This window comes from Betta splendens, chromosome 14, assembly GCF_900634795.4.
Source record: "Betta splendens chromosome 14, fBetSpl5.4, whole genome shotgun sequence".
In the NCBI taxonomy this organism is placed as follows: domain Eukaryota; kingdom Metazoa; phylum Chordata; class Actinopteri; order Anabantiformes; family Osphronemidae; genus Betta; species Betta splendens.
In genome coordinates this window covers 14,214,198-14,232,311 of record NC_040894.2, presented here as the reverse complement: position 1 = coordinate 14,232,311, position 18,114 = coordinate 14,214,198, and the positions used below count along the sequence as shown (strand labels likewise).

Here is an 18,114-nt window from a genome sequence, read left to right as displayed (position 1 = left end):
GAAAATGGAAAGCTATATTTATCTATCACAGGGGCTCACTACTGGGAAATCCAAGGATTTTACCAGGTTACCCCAAACCTCTTGAACACCTTGGCTTTTCTGCTTCTGTCACCAAGGTGGATGCGGCTGGTCATGTGTCACTGACAAGCTGAACACTCTTCTTTGTTTTCTTTACTTCTTTACTGGAGGTACAGTATATAATGTACACAACTTGGGATAAATCTTTACTGCATAGCCACATGGAATGTGTTGATAAGTATTTCCTCCTATATTACTAATAGTTACAATGATAGGACCAGGAAAATGATTCCTGGAATTGAGAACAAAGATAAAGTAGTTATAGTGACAGTGAGACTTCACATGTTCACTGTCTTTCTGATTGGTATAATTCTATTAAAAGCTCCCTCTTTTCAGGTCACCTGTACTTTTCAAATGGAAACACACACTCTATACATTAAGAGGAGCTCTTCGCACTCTTTCAAATAATGCTTGGATGAATTGTATTGCCACTACACAAATGAACATGCGCACACATCTATCACATAACTGAATGGCATATTTTTGCTTTTGCCAGATACCTGCATGAAAATATGTGATTCTGAAAATTCATACTATATCATAGCAACTGACAATTGGAGTTAATTAGAAATGTACTCAGTATACAGGTAATGTGTTATTTCTCACTCTTATGTCCATGAGTTTTTTAGAATAACAGTAAGGATGCATTATGCATTTTGAGTTTTTTAGTGTAACAGTAGTGATGCATTATGCATTATGGGATGCATTGTGCACACTTTTGCAGTCGCTCTACCTTGTTTATGTCTTTACAAGAATATATAATAAAAATAATGATGTGGTGTCACCGAAGCAAACACAGAACCATGTACAGCTGTAAAACGTATTAACTGTTCTTTAATGTTTTTTAAAAAAAATGGTATTTCGCTCGTCAAGGATCAGAAAAACGTCTAGTGTAAATGCGTAGATTCAACAGCAAAACTACTACGACCATAACGCCTTTCACTTTCACTCGATAGATGACGTCATGTGAACACACCTCCCATTGTGATTGGCTAACGGATTTTCCTTTAGCTGCGTAGCTGAAGGAGAAGCGTTTCATTAGCAGCAGCTGTCAGTCAGACATGGCAACCAGTGGGCTTCTCACCATGCGCGCTCAGGTCTGCAAACGCCTGGTAAGTGTGTGTGTGATACTATTGTTCGGTTGGTCGCATAGAGAATCTCGGCTTATAATCCGTTTAGCCGTTGATAAACATAGCAAGGCCCCCGCAACGCTCCATTAACATTCTTGTGTCTGTTGATCGTTCTTGTGTATAATAAACAGCTAGAAGAAACGTAGCAGCTAAATCTCTCGACAGGAGGTGCCTAACATTACTTTAGTAAAGCTGTTCTAACTTCGGACCACTGGCTGCGTGTAGGTTAACTAGCTAACGCTAACCTAGGGGTTTACTAAAAAGCTAACCACAACAACATCAAAAGGGGGTTAGCTAGCTAAGTCAAGTTGTGAAAGCTAAAGGTGTGCCAGTTAAGTTATTAACAAATGCATGAGCTAAAATTTTTGTCCGTACATTTCAAGTATAAAGTGAAGCATTATTATATGTCACCATCATGCCACCGTAGGCTCACAAGAATCTCTCAAGAACCTACACATCTCGCCCCTCTCTCAATGTAAGTATCTTAGTTTACTGTAGATATCATATTTACATCACAGCTGCACTTTTTACCTCCACCATCATGCGTACGTGGTTGTAGGAAGTCGTCATTGTTAGCGCAGTCCGCACTCCAGTGGGCTCCTTCAAAGGCAGCCTCGCATCAGTACCAGCCACTAAACTGGGCTCAGTCGCCATCAAAGGAGCCATCGATAAAGCAGGTGTGTTGGAATCTTAGTGCCAGATGTTCACTGGATGTAGTGGATTACTGTAGCAGTGGATATTTATAAAGATGTTTTTGTGTTTAGGGATTGCTCCTGAAGAAGTAAAAGAGGTCTACATGGGTAATGTGCTTCAAGCAGGAGAAGGACAGGCCCCCACGAGACAAGCCTTGCTTGGTGCAGGTACACTGTTTGCTTTCAGATGGCTGCCACTCTATTAAAGTACTGGCATCCCAAATCCATGTACATATACTGAGTTAAGACTGGTATTGCTAGACAGAAGGACAGTGTTTCTTTTCTTTTTGTTTTTTTTTAGGCTTACTCCTGAGCACTCCAGCAACAACCATTAACAAAGTTTGTGCCTCTGGAATGAAGTCCATCATGTTGGCAGCCCAGAGTCTCATGTGTGGACACCAGGTATCTTTGACATCTCATGAACTGTAAATTATGTTGGCAGTTCATGATTGTGTATAGATCTCTCATGCTACATCAGTATGTATTAAAATAATACAAGTTATAGTATAGGACCATGATCAACGATAATTCACATTAAACCTTGCCAACATACGTGACACTGTAAGGCAAACCCAGGGTTCTTCACAGCTTTGTGTGTGTGTACATCTTAGGATGTGATGGTGGCAGGAGGTATGGAGAGTATGTCCAATGTACCTTATGTAATGGCCAGAGAGACCCCAGCGTATGGAGGAGTGAAGATGGAAGATCTAATTGTCAAGGACGGACTCACTGATGTCTACAACAAATTCCACATGGTAACTGTCTCGTGACATATACATTGCCTTGCTATGAAATGATATGACCTTCTGTACTAGATCATCTTATTACTGGAGAAATTCCTTTTTTCTGTTTAACAGGGAAACTGTGCAGAGAACACCGCCAAGAAGTACAAAATCACCAGGGAGGAGCAGGACAGCTACGCGATCAGTTCATACAGCCGCAGTAAAGTGGCATATATGTCTGGTGTGCTCGCCAAGGAGATTATACCAGTTAGCGTTCCCCAGAGAGGTAGTTTACTTTAGGAAGCTTTCCATTGTTTTTAGCTTTGTTCTAACATTTTTCATCTGACAGATGACAAAGCAGATGTTTGTGTTGGTGTTGTTTATTTGCAGGAAAAGCTGATGTGGTCGTGTCTGAGGATGAGGAGTGGAGGAGAGTAGATTTTAGCAAAGTTTCCAAACTGAGGGCAGTTTTCCAGAAAGAAAATGGTAACTGGTCTCCTGACAATGACTTTATGATCCAGACTCATTGGCCTGTTTGTTCCATGAACATGCACCTGATCTGCGGCTGCTTCATGACCGTGCTAGCTGCTTGAATCTAACACTACAACTGACTCACAGTTTCCCACCTATTGCAGTAGCTGACACAGCTCTTTGATCTACATCCTTATCATGAGGGGGTTGTTTTCAAGAGGCATGCTGACCCTACTGTAGCTTTTCTTAACTCACGTGCACATAGAATAGGTGTGTGTGTGCAAGTGCTAACAAGCAAGTAAACTATAGTAGAGATAAAAGTAATGGAAATTAATTTGATGCTTGTCAAATTGTTATTGAACAACAAAACAAGCTTCAGTATGCAATGTAAACAAAGGTGTTCTTTGCACTTTGTGCCAACGTAATTCACCATCATTCGAAGCTGCCTGTTGTGCAACTTCCACAATCTTTGTGTGATTTCATTGTTATTTTGCTAACATTGGTTCACATGCTGTTTGTTTGATTTTTAGGAACAGTGACAGCAGCCAATGCCAGCACACTGAATGATGGCGCTGCTGCTCTTGTTTTAATGACAGCAGATTCTGCAAAGAGACTTAACGTCACTCCATTGGCGAGGATTGTCTGTGAGCTTTACACATCTATCAAACGCTTGGAAAAAAAAGTGATTTGGCACAATAAAATGTAATTAATTGTAGCTGTTTATTCTGTTTCCTGTCTTTTGTTATTTAGCTTTTGCTGATGCTGCAGTTGCTCCCATCGACTTCCCCATTGCTCCTGCTTATGCTGTGCCTAAGGTGAGTGTTAACGTAATTCTGTTTTGAGTTGCTTCCAGCAAACTGATATTAGATATGAGCATCTGCTCAGCAGTCAGGGTAAAGGTCTTTTAGATAGAACAACTTCTTATTTGTTTATGTAAGGTGCTGGATGCAGCAGGGCTAAAGAAGGATGACATCACCATGTGGGAGATCAATGAAGCTTTCAGCGTGGTTGTTTTGGCCAACATCAAAATGTTGGACATTGACCCAGCAAAGGTTAACATCAACGGTGGAGCAGTGTCATTAGGACATCCAATTGGGTAAGAGGAGACAAAAGAATGAACCAAACTGTAACTGACAAAGTAGCTCCGACAAAGATTGTGTGGATTACCTAATTTTTTTTTTCTTTGTCAGCATGTCGGGCGCGAGAATTGTGGGTCACATGGCCCACAACCTGAAGTCAGGTGAGTACGGGCTGGCGGGCATCTGCAACGGAGGTGGAGGAGCTTCAGCTGTTCTGATCCAGAAGCTGTAGGATAACCTTTACTTCCAAAAGTGAAGACGTGGAAACTCCATTTAACTGAACCATTGATCTGTTACAACTGCAGTGCACAGTGGCCTTCATACAGTAAAGTTAAACCATCATGACTCCAATGTTCAACACTCCATTGACAAGAAGTTGAAGTAAAAAGATTGATTGAGATTGATTTATGAAATTAAATAATTGAAGAAATAGTATTTTGTGGAACAATTCTTTTTACAAACTGTTACTGAAGGTTTGACCTGCAACAATAAGGGCTTTACGTGACGAACTTTAAACTGCTTTGATGTTGTAATCTTCAGGTAGGCCAGTAGATGGCGTGATGCTCACATTTTTATGGTTTAACGTCCTGTTTAAAGTAAACAGGATCAGTTTGAGTTGTAATTTTTTTTCTTCTACCTGTCAGGCAGTTACTAAAAGAACTGTCATGATGTAAATATAGAGATAAACTCTTTAAATCTGAAACAAGGTCAAACAATACTGAACATGTAGCACATTTCTTTGAGTAAGAATTGAGAATGCCCAATGTTTTAAATGTCACATACCGTACTGTAATGAAATAAAGTAAAAGTTGGGCTGCAGCTGAAAAACCAAGTTGTTTATTTACATTTTGATCAGGTATTTTTATGCCAGTCGACAGTGATTTGACCATCGATACTTGGAAGTTAACTGATAATTGATAAATACAGTTGGATGAAGAGGTACATTAGCATCTGCGGGATAAGAACCACTTGTTCATTTCTCCAGACTGCGTGAACATTAGCGCCGAGTCAAATGAGCAGTGTCTCTGTCGCGTGTGCTGCTGCTTGTTTGTCATCTGTCACTTTTTCCGCAGAGATTTCAGTTCCTGTTGATCTTGATCTGGGTGGGAGCACATTCTGTCGTTTCACCCTGGATCAGATCTAATAATAGGCCCTGCGCTCATTCCTGTGATACGTCAGTCACCTTATCCCGGTGATCGTGACCATGTTTGCCAACGACATGTGGCTGACGTTTACAGAGGGAAAAGGTGTGGCCCTGGCTTTTCATTACTTTGAATAATGGAGTGACCCAGAGACAGAAACAGGAAGTGAAGGGACAGATAGGATTGCAGCTCTGAAGAAGCTTGGGAACTTCAACTTGACTTCAAGCCATCTCAGGTTTAGTGTAAGCATTATTATTGTGTTGTTATTGTGGATTTGTGCTTATACTGCCCACATTAGAAAATAAGTGTGTGTTTGTTATTGTCAAAACTGTTGTACTTAGCTAGAAAAGGCACAGTTGTCGCATTGATTAGAATATTTACTGGCCAAACTTTTGTATTCATAGTCTTAACTGCACCCCACTGTTACTGATTAATTTTGCACAACCTTTTCCAGGATTCCTTCCTAAGGTGGTGGAACAGGATTTAGCATGAATAATAATCAGGTAAGTTCAGTTTATACTTAAAGTAACTGCGTCTCTTCCAAGGGTTTTTAAATACTATCCGCTGTTCACACTGGTTAACAAAGCAAATGTTTCTTCTCTAATATTCTTTCATAAATGCAGCATCTTCCTTCTTTACCCTCAGCATCTCAGCGCTTTCTATGACAATGTGGGTTTCCAGCACAATGAAGAAAGACCCCCACCTTACAGCACCCAGCAGAAGCTGTACCCTTCTCTACCTCAGGAGATTCCCAGCTACGTTGCTGTGACTCCCCAAATCATTAACACCCACTGCAGTGTGACAGCTGGAATGCCACATTTTACGAGGCAAAGGAAAGGTGCAGTACAGTCTTGTGTGCTTTGTCATTATGAAATAATACTCAAACAAAAAGGGTGGGTAAACAGTGACATCCTTTTAGGCGCAGGGGAAATATTTACATGTGACAGAGACACGTTTTACACGTTCACAGATGCAATATCCCATTTTTTTCCCTTACGGTAATAAATATGTACTTTGTGTAATATGACATTACTACCTGCTGACCGGATGCAATCTACAACCTGTGACATTTCATTAAAAGGACTTCCTCTTCTTCCATTGTTTCATATTTTAGCTGGTCATATTGACATTTATACTATTTGAATCTAAAGCCTTTGTGGAAAATGAGACTAAGTTATGTATTTTCCTAATGTTTGACTTAAAAAAAAGTGCTCAGCCCCTCATAATGCAGCTTTAGTGGCCTGTGTGTTACAATAGGTTTTTGTAATGGCCTACCTGTAGCTCAATGTAGTGTATACTGTTCCATCTGTGACTGGCTTGTGCTATTCTATCCATCAAACCATTCATTTTCCACTGCTTTATTCAAGATTCAAAAAGCTTTATTAATACTAGAGGGAAATTACTTTGCACACTTTGATTGCTGTCACTGTCGGTGACGGTGTCGGTCCCCACAAGAAGGTAGGGAGATTAAGAATAAGAATGCTAACACATCTACACACACTCACATCAAGTCTAATTACTATTGTCTAATTACATCTGATTACTAGCTAAAGTTTTATTATACATGTAATTGCAAGGATGAGGATCAACATCCCCACAGACAGAGGGAGGAGGAGTTGTACAGGCTGATGGCCACAAGTAGGAAGGATCGGTGGCGTTTTTTATAGCACCTAAAACTGGTCCGCCTCTGGCTAAAGGTGCTCCTCTGTCCAGCCAGCACCCTGTGTAGGGGGTGGGATGTGTTGTTTAGGATAAAAAGGGGTTTGACCAGCATCCTCCTCTCAGTTACAGCATTTAGAGAGTCCAGCTCCACCTTCAGAACAGAACCAGCCCTCCTGATCAGTTTGTCACTGTTACTGTCTGCTACATACATGCTGCTGCCCCAGCAGATCACAGTGTAAAACACTACACTGGCCACTACAGACTCATAGAACATCCTCAGGATGGTGCAGCAGACCTTAAAGGACCTGAGCCTCCTCAGAAACTACATCTTGATCTGAGCCTTCTTGTACACAGCTAAGGGGTTCCGGGAACAGGTTGCAGAGGTCTAAGCAAGGACTTCCAGACTTCCCTCATTCTGGACACTTCCTCCAGCTCTTCCGGTGGGACCCCAAGGTGTTCCCAGAGATATAGTCCCTCCCGTATGTCCTGGGTCTTACCCGCCCAGCTACCCTGCAGTGGAAGCTCATTTCTTGTATCTGCGATCTTGTCCTTTTGGTCATGACCCAAAGCTCCCCCATTTGCGGCCGGAACTCTGCTCCAACCTGGAGAGAGCAAATCAGCTTTTTCTGGTCGAGAACCATGGCCTTAGACTTGGAAGAACTGATTCTCATTCGAACCGTTTTGCACTCAGCTGCAAACCGCCTCACTGCATGCTGGAGGTCCTGACCCGATAAAGCCAACAGGACAACGCCATTCGCAAAAAGCAGAGAAGCAATCCTGTGGTCCCCGAACCAGCCCCCCTCTGGCTCCTGGGTGCACCTAGAAAGAGCCTCGGACTTTATACTTCCGGAGCTTCCCACAAAATGCTATGAGGGACACGGTTGAATGCCTTCTCCAAGTCCACAAAACACATAGACTGGTTGGGCGAACTCCCACAAACCTTTGGGCACCCTGATCAGTCCAACAGCTGTGCTTGGAGGGAGACACAATAGGAAGATAGAAGCACAGCTGGTGAGCTTGATTGGAACCGGAGAGGAAAGAGGAGAAGGGACAAAAATAATACACAGCCAATTGTAGCACCATCGTCCACCACTGGGATTACCACCACAACAGGCCCCCGAAGGCCTTGCGTCAGCCATGTTGACATTGGAGGTGGAACACATGGTCCATTCAGACTCAAAGTCTCCAGCCTCCCTTGGAATCTGGTCGAAACTCTCCCAGAGGTGTGAGCTAAAGTCCCTCTAATAGAGGGTTCAGTCAGATGTTCCCAACAGTCCCTCACAATATCCTTGGACTTGCCAGCCTCCTTCCCTGCCAGTGGATCCTACTCACCACCAGGTAGTGATCAGTTGACAGCTCAGCCTCTCTCTTTACCCAAGTGTCCAAAACAGTCTGAAGGTCAGGTGACACAACTACAAACTCTATCATCGACCTCCGGCCTAGGGTGTCCTGTTGCCATGAGCACTGACCCCCTTATGTTCCAACATGGTGTTAGTTATGGCCAGACTGTGCCTAGCACAGAAGTCCAGTAACTTATCACCCCCCCAGTAGAATGATGGGGTCTACAGTTAGAGTGCTTTCCAACACTCCCTCCAGAGACCCCAAGAAGGCCGGGTACTCCACACATTCGCCGAATGTGCACAGCCATAAGCACAGCTCCTTCGGGCTTTAACCGGCTGGGTCCTGTGGGAATAGCATGTGGTACCAGGTACTTGCATGTGAGCCCCAGTCCCAGGCCTGGCTCTATGATGGGGAGTCTGGCCTGTCACCGAGGACCTGTCTGCCTTGGGAGAACCTACCAGAGACATTTAGCCCTCGACAACATAGCTCCCAGGGTCATTCAGGCACACAAACTCCTCCACCATGATAAGGTGTCTGTAATTTGCGTCTGACATTCAAATGTATGTAAATGTGGCAGAACTTGATTTTACTGTTACTTAACCAGAAGTAACAACTGTGATGTTTTTTTCTTTTTTCCATTATAGATATAAAGAAGTGGAGGTACGCCCTGTGTTCTGCGCTGGTCGGGGCCTGTGTTCTGGCTGTGATTGGCATCTTGCTCTGGTACTTCTGTAAGTTATAAGCTTCTGTTTTAGCTTATAGTATTGTTTTTATTATTACATGAACATTTTGTGTGCGTGTGTGTGTTTGTCTGTGTGTTCCCAGTATACTACCGCTGTTTAATGGGAAAGCCATGTAAGAGTGGAGTGAAGTGTCTGAGGCACGCTCAGTGGTGTGACGGTGTCACAGACTGTTCAGATGGGGAAGATGAAGCTAACTGCTGTAAGAGCTGGCAAACAGTTATATACTATGGCTTCTGTGGGCTTTTACAACAGTAACTGTGATAACTGTTCTCTCTGTGCTGCAGTTCGCCTCTATGGGACCAACTCTATGCTGCAGATGTACTCACCAGGCTATAGGATGTGGATGCCTGTGTGTGCTGAATACTGGGATAACAACTATGGGAGAGCTGTGTGTGAACAGATCGGCTACAACAGGTCATCTTCACTCCTGTTGTGTTGCATAATAGTCACCTCCTACCAGCTAATTGTGAATTCCAGTGATACAAGTAACAGCGTTCATTGTAATTGCATTATGGTTATTAATAATTATAATTATGATGGTTATTCGTCATTGTAGGAGGAATTCATAGATGCTAACTGTGAATTCCAGTTATACCTGAGGCAGCTTACAGCTTAGAACCATTCGATTTGTCTAACTTAACAGTGTGGGGGTTGATGTTTTGAAAACACTTCTGGGGCTAATCCTAGCTCATGGTTCTTGCTCCTCTCTCTCTCACAGTCAGGACTACGTGTCCTACAACCAGACCAGAGCAGGTGGTTTAGACTTGGCAGGATACATGAAGCTGAAACCTGGGGGCAACTATGGTTCAGATTTAAGCATCCAATTCACATACAGGTAAACAAACCCACCTATCACTAAATAATAACACTGAACTCTGCAGTTTCACTTCAGTCATGTTAACAAACAGTAGAACTTACTTAATATCTGGTTTTGTTCTAATATTGAACTGTTTGTTTTCATTTGTAGCCAAAGTTGCTCAGCTAGAGCAGTCACCCTTCAGTGTATTGGTAAGATACTGGAAGGACTGGAAATCTGACATATTTATCGAATTGTCCTTTATGTTCAAAGCTATATTCTTCATTGTTAGACACTATTGGTTTTACTCAGAATGTAAATGAACCTACTTGAACCTACCTGTATTAATCATACCCTCAATCTTGTCCTGACATATGGGATTAAAATTGATAATTTAATAGTTCTTCCCAGTCACCTTGATCCTTATGAACAGGTTGACTGTCTTGTAGATGATGCTGCAGCTTCTCTACGTGTAATGTTAGACACAGTGGCTCCTCTGAAGAAGAAGGCAGTGAATCAGAAGAGGTTAACTCCATGGTATAACTCAGAGATCCGCAGCCTAAAGCACAGGACGCGACAACTAGAAAAGCAGTGGCGTTCTAACAAGATAAATTTAAACTGCATTGCATGGAAGGACAGTCTAATAATAAAAAAGCACTTTGTGCTGCTAGGGAAACATATTATTCCTTCTTAATTGAGGAAAACAAAAACAACCCCAGGTTTCTTTTCAGCACTGTAACCAGGCTGACTAAGTTCAACTGTGTTGAGCCCACTACCCCCTTAAATCTCAGCAGCAATGACTTTATTAACTACTTTACTAAAATTGCCACTATTAGGGAAGATATTCAAGAAGATATTCAATCCTCCATATGCACAAGGATTAGCCTTGGAGTACCGCAGGGTTCTGTGCTTGATCCAATACTCTTCAGGTCTCCTCTAGGTGAGATTATTAGGAAGCATTCTATAAATTTTTATTGTTATGCAGATGATACTCAGCTATATATGTCTTTGGAATGCAATGAAACAGATCAACCAGTCAAAATTCAAAGTTGTTTAAGAGACATTAAATCCTGGTGGTCCTAAAACTTCCTTCAACTAAATTCGGATAAAACCAAAATTTTTATCGTTGGGCCTAAAAATCACACAGAGACACAATCGAGTCAGATAGCCATCCTGGATGGCATAACATTAGCTTCAGATTCTACTGTGAGGAACCTTGGTGTCATCTTTGACAAGGACCTCTCTTTTACATCATACATCAAAAACATCTCCAGAACCGCCTACGTTCACCTTATAAATATAGCTAAAATCAGAAGCATCCTCTCTCATAGCAATGCAGAGACACTGATCCATGCATTTTTTACCTCTGGGCTGGACTACTGTGATTCTTTACTCGTAGAAGTAACTAACTAACAGCTCCTTTAAAAAGCCTACAGGTTATTTAAAATGCTGCTGCCCCAAGTTCTGATGGGACTTAGGAAGAGAGATTACATTTCTCCTACATTAGCTTTACTGCACTAGCTACCTGTAAAATGTAGGATAGAATTTAAAATTCTCCTACTCACCTACAAAGCACTTAATGATAAAGCTCCTTCTTATCTTAAAGACCTCATAGTTCCTTATACTCCCAGCAGAACACTTCGTTCTCAGAGTGCTAGGCTTGAAATGGAATTGAATTTAAATGAATTTAATTAACCAAGAAGGATGCTGGATAAAATAGAAATGTCTTACAACTGTGACTTATACAGTAGCTTAAGATTCACGTGAAACATATCCAAAGATGACTCAAAGATGAATCTCAGCGTTACAATTTGCCCAAGAGTTGTTAAGGTATACAAAGTGGTGTACCCGAATGAATGTGCCCAATGGGCTCTTCTACATGCTTATTGCTTTGTGTCCATATTCAGCGTGTGGCAAAAGCTCTGCAGGCCCCAGTGGTCGTATTGTGGGCGGTACCCACGCAGTAAACGGAGCCTGGCCCTGGCAAGTCAGTCTCCAGATTGACCAACAACACATCTGTGGAGGCTCCATTATCAGCCCTTACTGGGTCCTGTCTGCTGCCCACTGCTTCCAGTTGTGAGTTCCTGTTCTGTTTACCTTTACCTGAACAAGTGTGACGGAGCAAAGTTCAGTTCATATCACCTGATACTGCTATGTTTTTGTGTGTGCTGTAGTTCATAGACTGGTCATAGTCTCGTGGAATGTAGTAATGTGTTCTTCAGCTGTCTGCAAATGGAGTAATACTGTATGTTAAGTACATACATACTGTAACTAACATACATTTTTTTATGGTAGGTACAACAAACCTCGGATATGGATGGTATATTCTGGGGATGTCAGCTTATATAAAATGAGGTTTAGTGCTGGCAAAAAGGTGAAGAGTATCATCAAGCATGAAGGGTTTTCACAAATAAATAATGACAATGACTTTGCTCTTCTAAAGCTGGAAACACCTCTGACGTTCACAGGTATAATGGATCCATATTCATTTTTAGTCTCAGTTTAGTGGTGGGTGTGAAACATGTTTGTCCCTCAGGAACTGTAAGACCAGTGTGTCTTCCCATCTCTGGTGTAAACCTCTCTCTTGAGCATCAAGGGTGGATCACAGGGTGGGGGGCACTGCGCTCATCTGGTATGTGCTGTATTTAAGAATTTTCACATTTAGTTGAGTGAAGAACACACAAAACTGTTAACTCATTGTTTTTTCCAGGATCATCCCCTGACATACTGAATCAAGCCCAGGTGACCATTTACAACAGAGAAACCTGTAACAGGCCTGACGTGTTATCAGGACAAGTCACTGAGACCATGATCTGTGCTGGAAACCTTCAGGGAGGAGTTGACACGTGTCAGGTAAGTGTGACTTCATGTTCCGTGTTTCACACACACTAACCTAAACTGCCGGTGTGACCTGTGCGCTGCAGGGTGACAGTGGAGGTCCCATGGTGGTCCAGGAGGGAGGTGTCTGGTGGCTCACAGGGGTCACTAGCTGGGGGATCGGGTGTGCACTGAAGAACCGACCAGGAGTCTACGGCAATGTGACCTACTTTATCGAGTGGATACACGAACAAATGCAGGTACAGTTTTGACCCATAAGCCTCTGCTCAAACATTGCATAATCTCTCTCACACACACACACACACACACACACACACACACACACACACACACACACACACACACACACACACACACACACACACACACACACACACACACACTGAAATACCTATATAGCATTGCAACCACAAGGCCTGATTAAATACTGTGTTAAAGGAACAGTGCAATTTATGTAAGCGTAAATGAACTTTTCATGCATGTGCAATGCGTTACCCATGCTTTGCATTGTTGCTACAGTAAACTAAAAACACTTTAATAACTGTACTCTACATTACAAACATAGAGCCAGTAGGTGGTTACTATAGCTGAGCTCTGCAAAGAGCCTGGAAACAGCCGAGTCAAAGTGAGCCAATCCGTTCAGCACCAGTAAATGTAGTTTACGGTACGTAGCACTTCTGTTGATTATCCTGGCATAATGTCATCACCCAGCAACCAAAAGGGCATTGGGACATGGACTGATAAGCATGTAATATTTCACAAACTTTTTAAACGTTTTTAATACACTGCACGTGAACAGGTATGAGAACATAAACAATACCCTTATATCATGAAAGATTATGCTGTTTTTTGTCCAAACAGAATGGCTGACTGACTGACTGATCACCCATCAAGACAAACGCTCTTTTAAACCTGTAGCTGTTTTTTTACTTAATTTGCACAACTGATGTTCCGAAGAAACTTATGGACCAGGAAATTTTTTTACAGAACATTCTTAACATATACCCAGCAGGCATTTCAACATTGAGGCAACGTTAAAACAACTTCATAATTATGGTTGAATGAACATTGGATTATGTTTTGATTTTAAAAGATGAATCAACATTGATGGGGCAACGTTATTTCAACATTATATTATGGTCGATCATCAACATTACATTTACAATGATTTATGGTCAATTATCAACGTTATGTTTAGGTTGACTCATGTTTTTTTTTAATCATTGTTGATTTATGTTTTTTTTAATCAAGGTTACATTTACATTGAAATAACTGCTGATTTTGAAAGACGAATCAACGTTTTTTGCAACGATACCTGTTAAAACGTGGCTCTGAACCAAGCTATAGAACTAACACAATTATAGTGTCACTCTCTATATCAATATATACAACGAAGCAGTTCTTTGTTACAGATGGATTTATTGCTTTTATACTGTTTGAGTGCTTGTTGCTAAACTAAATTAAATATGTAAAAATGGAATGCATGATGACCAAGGAATAATAAATAACATCAATAAATAATGTATTCATGTAAAAAAGTATTTACATCTAAATAAAGTCTGGCTAATAATGTATGTTAAAGGTCCCTGCATATGCAAAATTCACTTTTTGGACATTCTGGTACATATGACTCCCTGGTTCATGTTAAGACACTCCTGCTGTGTTAGAAATACACTCCCTTATTTTACATTTTGCGACTTTATCCAATCCGTTCTAAGAACGGAGGTTTCAAATTTCCCATACTGTCTATGTCTACAGTCTTTAGACCCCTCACTGAACCAGCTCTAGCCCCGCCCAGACAAACCTGGACACCGAAATTTACTTGCAACATTGTGTCACTCACAGTCACTCACTGTGATACATGTCTGGCATGTCATGACATGGCGCCATTAGGATTCCGGAAGTGCTTCATTGTTAGTTGTTCCAACCGCCATTGCAGCCTTTTCATTTTACCAGCGGAGAAAGAAAGGAGAACTTTATGGATTAATTTTATTGTAAATGGCCCCATGCCCCATGCACCGTTGCCTAAATGCTTGTTCATGTGTGGACACCATTTCACCTCTGACTGCTTTGAAAACGAGAGTATATTCATTACTGTGCTTGAGGTGGAAGAAGGGTTCTGTTCCTACAAATGTGATCCACTTGCTGCTTTCCCAATCGTAAGTACATGCTTGATACTCATTTGATGTATGTACTCCAGAGGTTTCTTTGGTTATAATCTAGCTTCCCTCCTGTGTAAGGAACACTAATGGCTAGAACAGTTGATGCTAACAGCGACAGAGAGAGACAGTGTCGCAAGGTGCTGCCACGCAATTTGGATGAATCCAAGCTTCTCCAGCATTTGTCCGATTCAAATCGTGTGATATATGGCACTGAGGTCATTCATTCAGCTCACAGCCTTAGCCGCTAATGTTAGCCGCTAGCTCTGCACATGGCGTTCAGTACAACTTGGGTTTGGCTGCAACAGTAAATTGTTAGAGTCAGGTGTGTTTCTAAATACTACCGAGCTTGTCGTGTGTATGTCGTAGCCCAAGTAGACCTGTAAGTTTGAGTTATGGCAAGTTTTATCAAATTTTAACATGTATGATGTTGCTGTCTTCTCGTACAGTAAGTGTTGCTTATCTAGTCAGCTAGATAAATGTGACATTGTTTTTTAATACAGGCTGGCGCATCCCAGCTACCAAAAGGAAAGGAGGTTGCTTCTCAAACTGAGACACCACTGACTGAAAGGAGGTCATGCCATGCCAAGATTTAACAAACCATCACTATAAAACCAAAGTTGAAAACGTGTTTGCTCCAAACACCATTACAACTGATCTAACTACGTCTACATACAGTATTGTTTACATTTATGAAGGTTGTGACCTACATAAGAAATACTGGACATTTCATTAATCTACTATTCTATTCTCTATACCTTCTAGAGTGGTGTCAAGGAAACCAGCTGCATCCTTCATCTGTACAGCTGCTGCACTGCTTCCGATCGAAATGTCTTTTAAAACATGATGAGCACAACAAAGATCCTCACATCTCCCCAGCCAACTGCCCATGACTGTACCTGTTCCACTCCAGAAACTATGCTTTCAACATAACTATGAATCCTACCCATTCATCCTGTGGTCAGTTCCTTTCATTAATCCATCAAGCTGGAACTCTCTTAATATAGCTAATGTATAGGTACAGGTACAGTCATATATGGATGGTTATTCTTTAGACCTGAAAAGGGTGTTTAGCAAGAAAGGAGATATATAAATATATATACACACACTCTATTCTCACCCTCCGTGGGTGGTCTCATCCCCTTTCCAAGCTCGGGTCCTCTACCAGAGGCCAGGGAGCTTGAGGGTTCTGCGCGGTATCCTTGCTGTTCCTAGGACTGCACTTTTCTGGACTGAGATTTCGGATGTTTTTCCAGGGATCTGTTGTAGCCACTCCTCCAGTTTGGGGGTCACAGCCCCCAATGCTCCGATCACCACAGGCACCACTGTGGCCTTCACCTTCCAAGCCTTCTCCAGTTCTTCTCTGAGCCCTTGGTATTTTTTTTAGTTTCTCATAATCCTTTTTCCTGATGTTGCCATCGCTTGGTATTGCCACATCCACCACTACGGCTTTCTTCTGCTCTTTATCCACCACCACAATGTCTGGTTGGTTCGCCATTACCATTCTGTCAGTCTGGATCTGGAAGTCCCACAGGATCTTGGCTTGCTCGTTCTCTACCACCTTGGGAGGTGTTTCCCACTTTGACCTTGGGGTTTCCAGTCCATACTCCGCGTAGATGTTCCTGTATACTATGCCAGCCACTTGGTTATGGCGTTCCATGTATGCTTTTCCTGCCAGCATCTTACACCCTGCAGTTATGTGCTGGACCGTCTCAGGGACCTCTTTGCACAGTCTACACCTTGGGTCTTGTCTGGTGTGGTAGATCTGGGCCTCTATGGCTCTGGTGCTCAGGGCCTGCTCCTGTGCAGCCAGGATGAGTGCCTCTGTGCTGTCCTTCAGCCCAGCCCTTTCAAGCCATTGGTGGGATTTGTTGAGATCAGCCACTTCAGTTATGTTCCGGTGGTACATCCCATGTAAGGGCTTGTCCTCCCATGATGGTCCCTCTTCCAGCATATCATCCTCTGTTCTCCACTGCCTGAGACATTCACTCAGCACGTCATCTGTCGGGGCCTTATCCTTGATGTACTTATGGATCTTGGATGTTTCATCCTGGATAGTGGCTCTCACGCTCACTAGTCCTCGGCCTCCTTCCTTGCGGCTAGCGTACAGTCTCAGGGTGCTGGATTTGGGGTGGAACCCTCCATGCATGGTGAGGAGCTTTCGCGTCTTAACATCTGTGGTCTGTATCTCTTTCTTTGGCCACCTTATTATTCCTGCAGGGTATCTGATCACTGGCAGAGCGTAGCTGTTTATTGCCCGGGATTTGTTCTTGCCATTGAGCTGGCTTCTTAGGACTTGCCTTACTCGTTGGAGGTATTTGGCTGTTGCCGCATTCCTTGTTGCCTGTTCAAGGTTGCCGTTTGCCTGTGGTATTCCAAGGTACTTGTAATTGTCCTCAATGTCTGCTATTGTTCCTTCTGGGAGTGAGACCCCTTCTGTGTGGATTACCTTGCCTCTCTTTGTCACCATCCTCCCACATTTCTCGAGCCCGAATGACATCCCAATGTCTGAGCTGTAGATCCTGGTGGTGTGGATCATCGAGTCGATGTTTCGCTCACTCTTGGCGTACAGCTTGATGTCATCCATGAAGAGGAGGTGACTTATGGTGGCCCGGTTCCGGAGTCGGTATCCATAGCCAGTCTTGTTTATTATTTGGCTGAGGGGGTTCAGACCTATGCAGAACAGCAGTGGGGACAGTGCATCTCCTTGGTATATGCCACATTTGATGGATACTTGGGCAAGTGGCTTCCCATTGGCTTCAAGGGTGGTTCTCCACAACCTCATCGAGATTGCAATGAAGGCCCTTAGAGTTCTGTTGATGTTGTACAGCTCCAAGCATTCAGTGATCCATGTGTGTGGCATTGAGTCATAGGCTTTCTTGTAGTCGATCCAGGCTGTGCACAGGTTGGTGTGTCGCACTCTGTAGTCTTTGGCGACTGTTCTGTCAACCAGGAGTTGGTGTTTTGCTCCTCTGGTATCCTTACCAATGCCCGTCTGTGCTTCGCTCATGTATTGACTCATGTGCCCACTTATCTTAGCTGCGATGATGCCTGACATGAGCTTCCATGTTGTGGAGAGACAGGTTATTGGCCGGTAGTTGGATGGTACTGTACCCTTTGAGGGATCCTTCATTATCAGGATCGTTCGCCCTTTGGTTTGCCATTCAGGGTGAGTCCCATCCCTTAGCAGCTGGTTAATTTGTGCTGCCAGGCGCTCATGGATTGGAGTTAGCTTCTTTAGCCAGTAGGCGTGGTTCATGT

The 18,114-nt window shown here is 42.8% G+C and overlaps 2 protein-coding genes across 5 annotated transcripts; both read left to right on the top strand.

Moving 5' to 3' along the window:
- Positions 1–1,038: 1,038 nt before the first annotated feature.
- acat1 (acetyl-CoA acetyltransferase 1) lies at positions 1,039–4,607 on the top strand. Its single transcript, XM_029173168.3, has 12 exons — positions 1,039–1,190; positions 1,636–1,683; positions 1,768–1,885; positions 1,973–2,068; positions 2,202–2,302; positions 2,512–2,655; positions 2,758–2,908; positions 3,013–3,108; positions 3,624–3,737; positions 3,844–3,908; positions 4,032–4,189; positions 4,284–4,607. The coding sequence occupies exons 1-12, from the start codon at positions 1,140–1,142 to the stop codon at positions 4,402–4,404; spliced, it is 1,263 nt and encodes a 420-aa protein (XP_029029001.1). The 5' UTR covers positions 1,039–1,139; the 3' UTR covers positions 4,405–4,607.
- Positions 4,608–4,751: 144 nt separating this feature from the next.
- On the top strand, positions 4,752–14,268 carry tmprss2 (transmembrane serine protease 2). 4 transcript variants are annotated; one of them, XM_029173166.3, is made up of 14 exons: positions 4,752–5,419; positions 5,769–5,817; positions 5,960–6,152; positions 8,962–9,048; positions 9,143–9,259; positions 9,345–9,474; positions 9,779–9,895; positions 10,028–10,068; positions 11,764–11,932; positions 12,152–12,324; positions 12,393–12,488; positions 12,567–12,709; positions 12,781–12,933; positions 13,556–14,268. In XM_029173166.3, the coding sequence occupies exons 2-14, from the start codon at positions 5,803–5,805 to the stop codon at positions 13,562–13,564; spliced, it is 1,443 nt and encodes a 480-aa protein (XP_029028999.1). In that variant the 5' UTR covers positions 4,752–5,419; positions 5,769–5,802; the 3' UTR covers positions 13,565–14,268. The 4 variants fall into 4 exon arrangements, with proteins under 4 accessions (XP_029028999.1, XP_029028997.1, XP_029028996.1 ...); XM_029173164.3 differs by having other exon boundaries at positions 4,752–5,549; XM_029173163.3 differs by having other exon boundaries at positions 4,752–5,556.
- Positions 14,269–18,114: the final 3,846 nt, after the last annotated feature.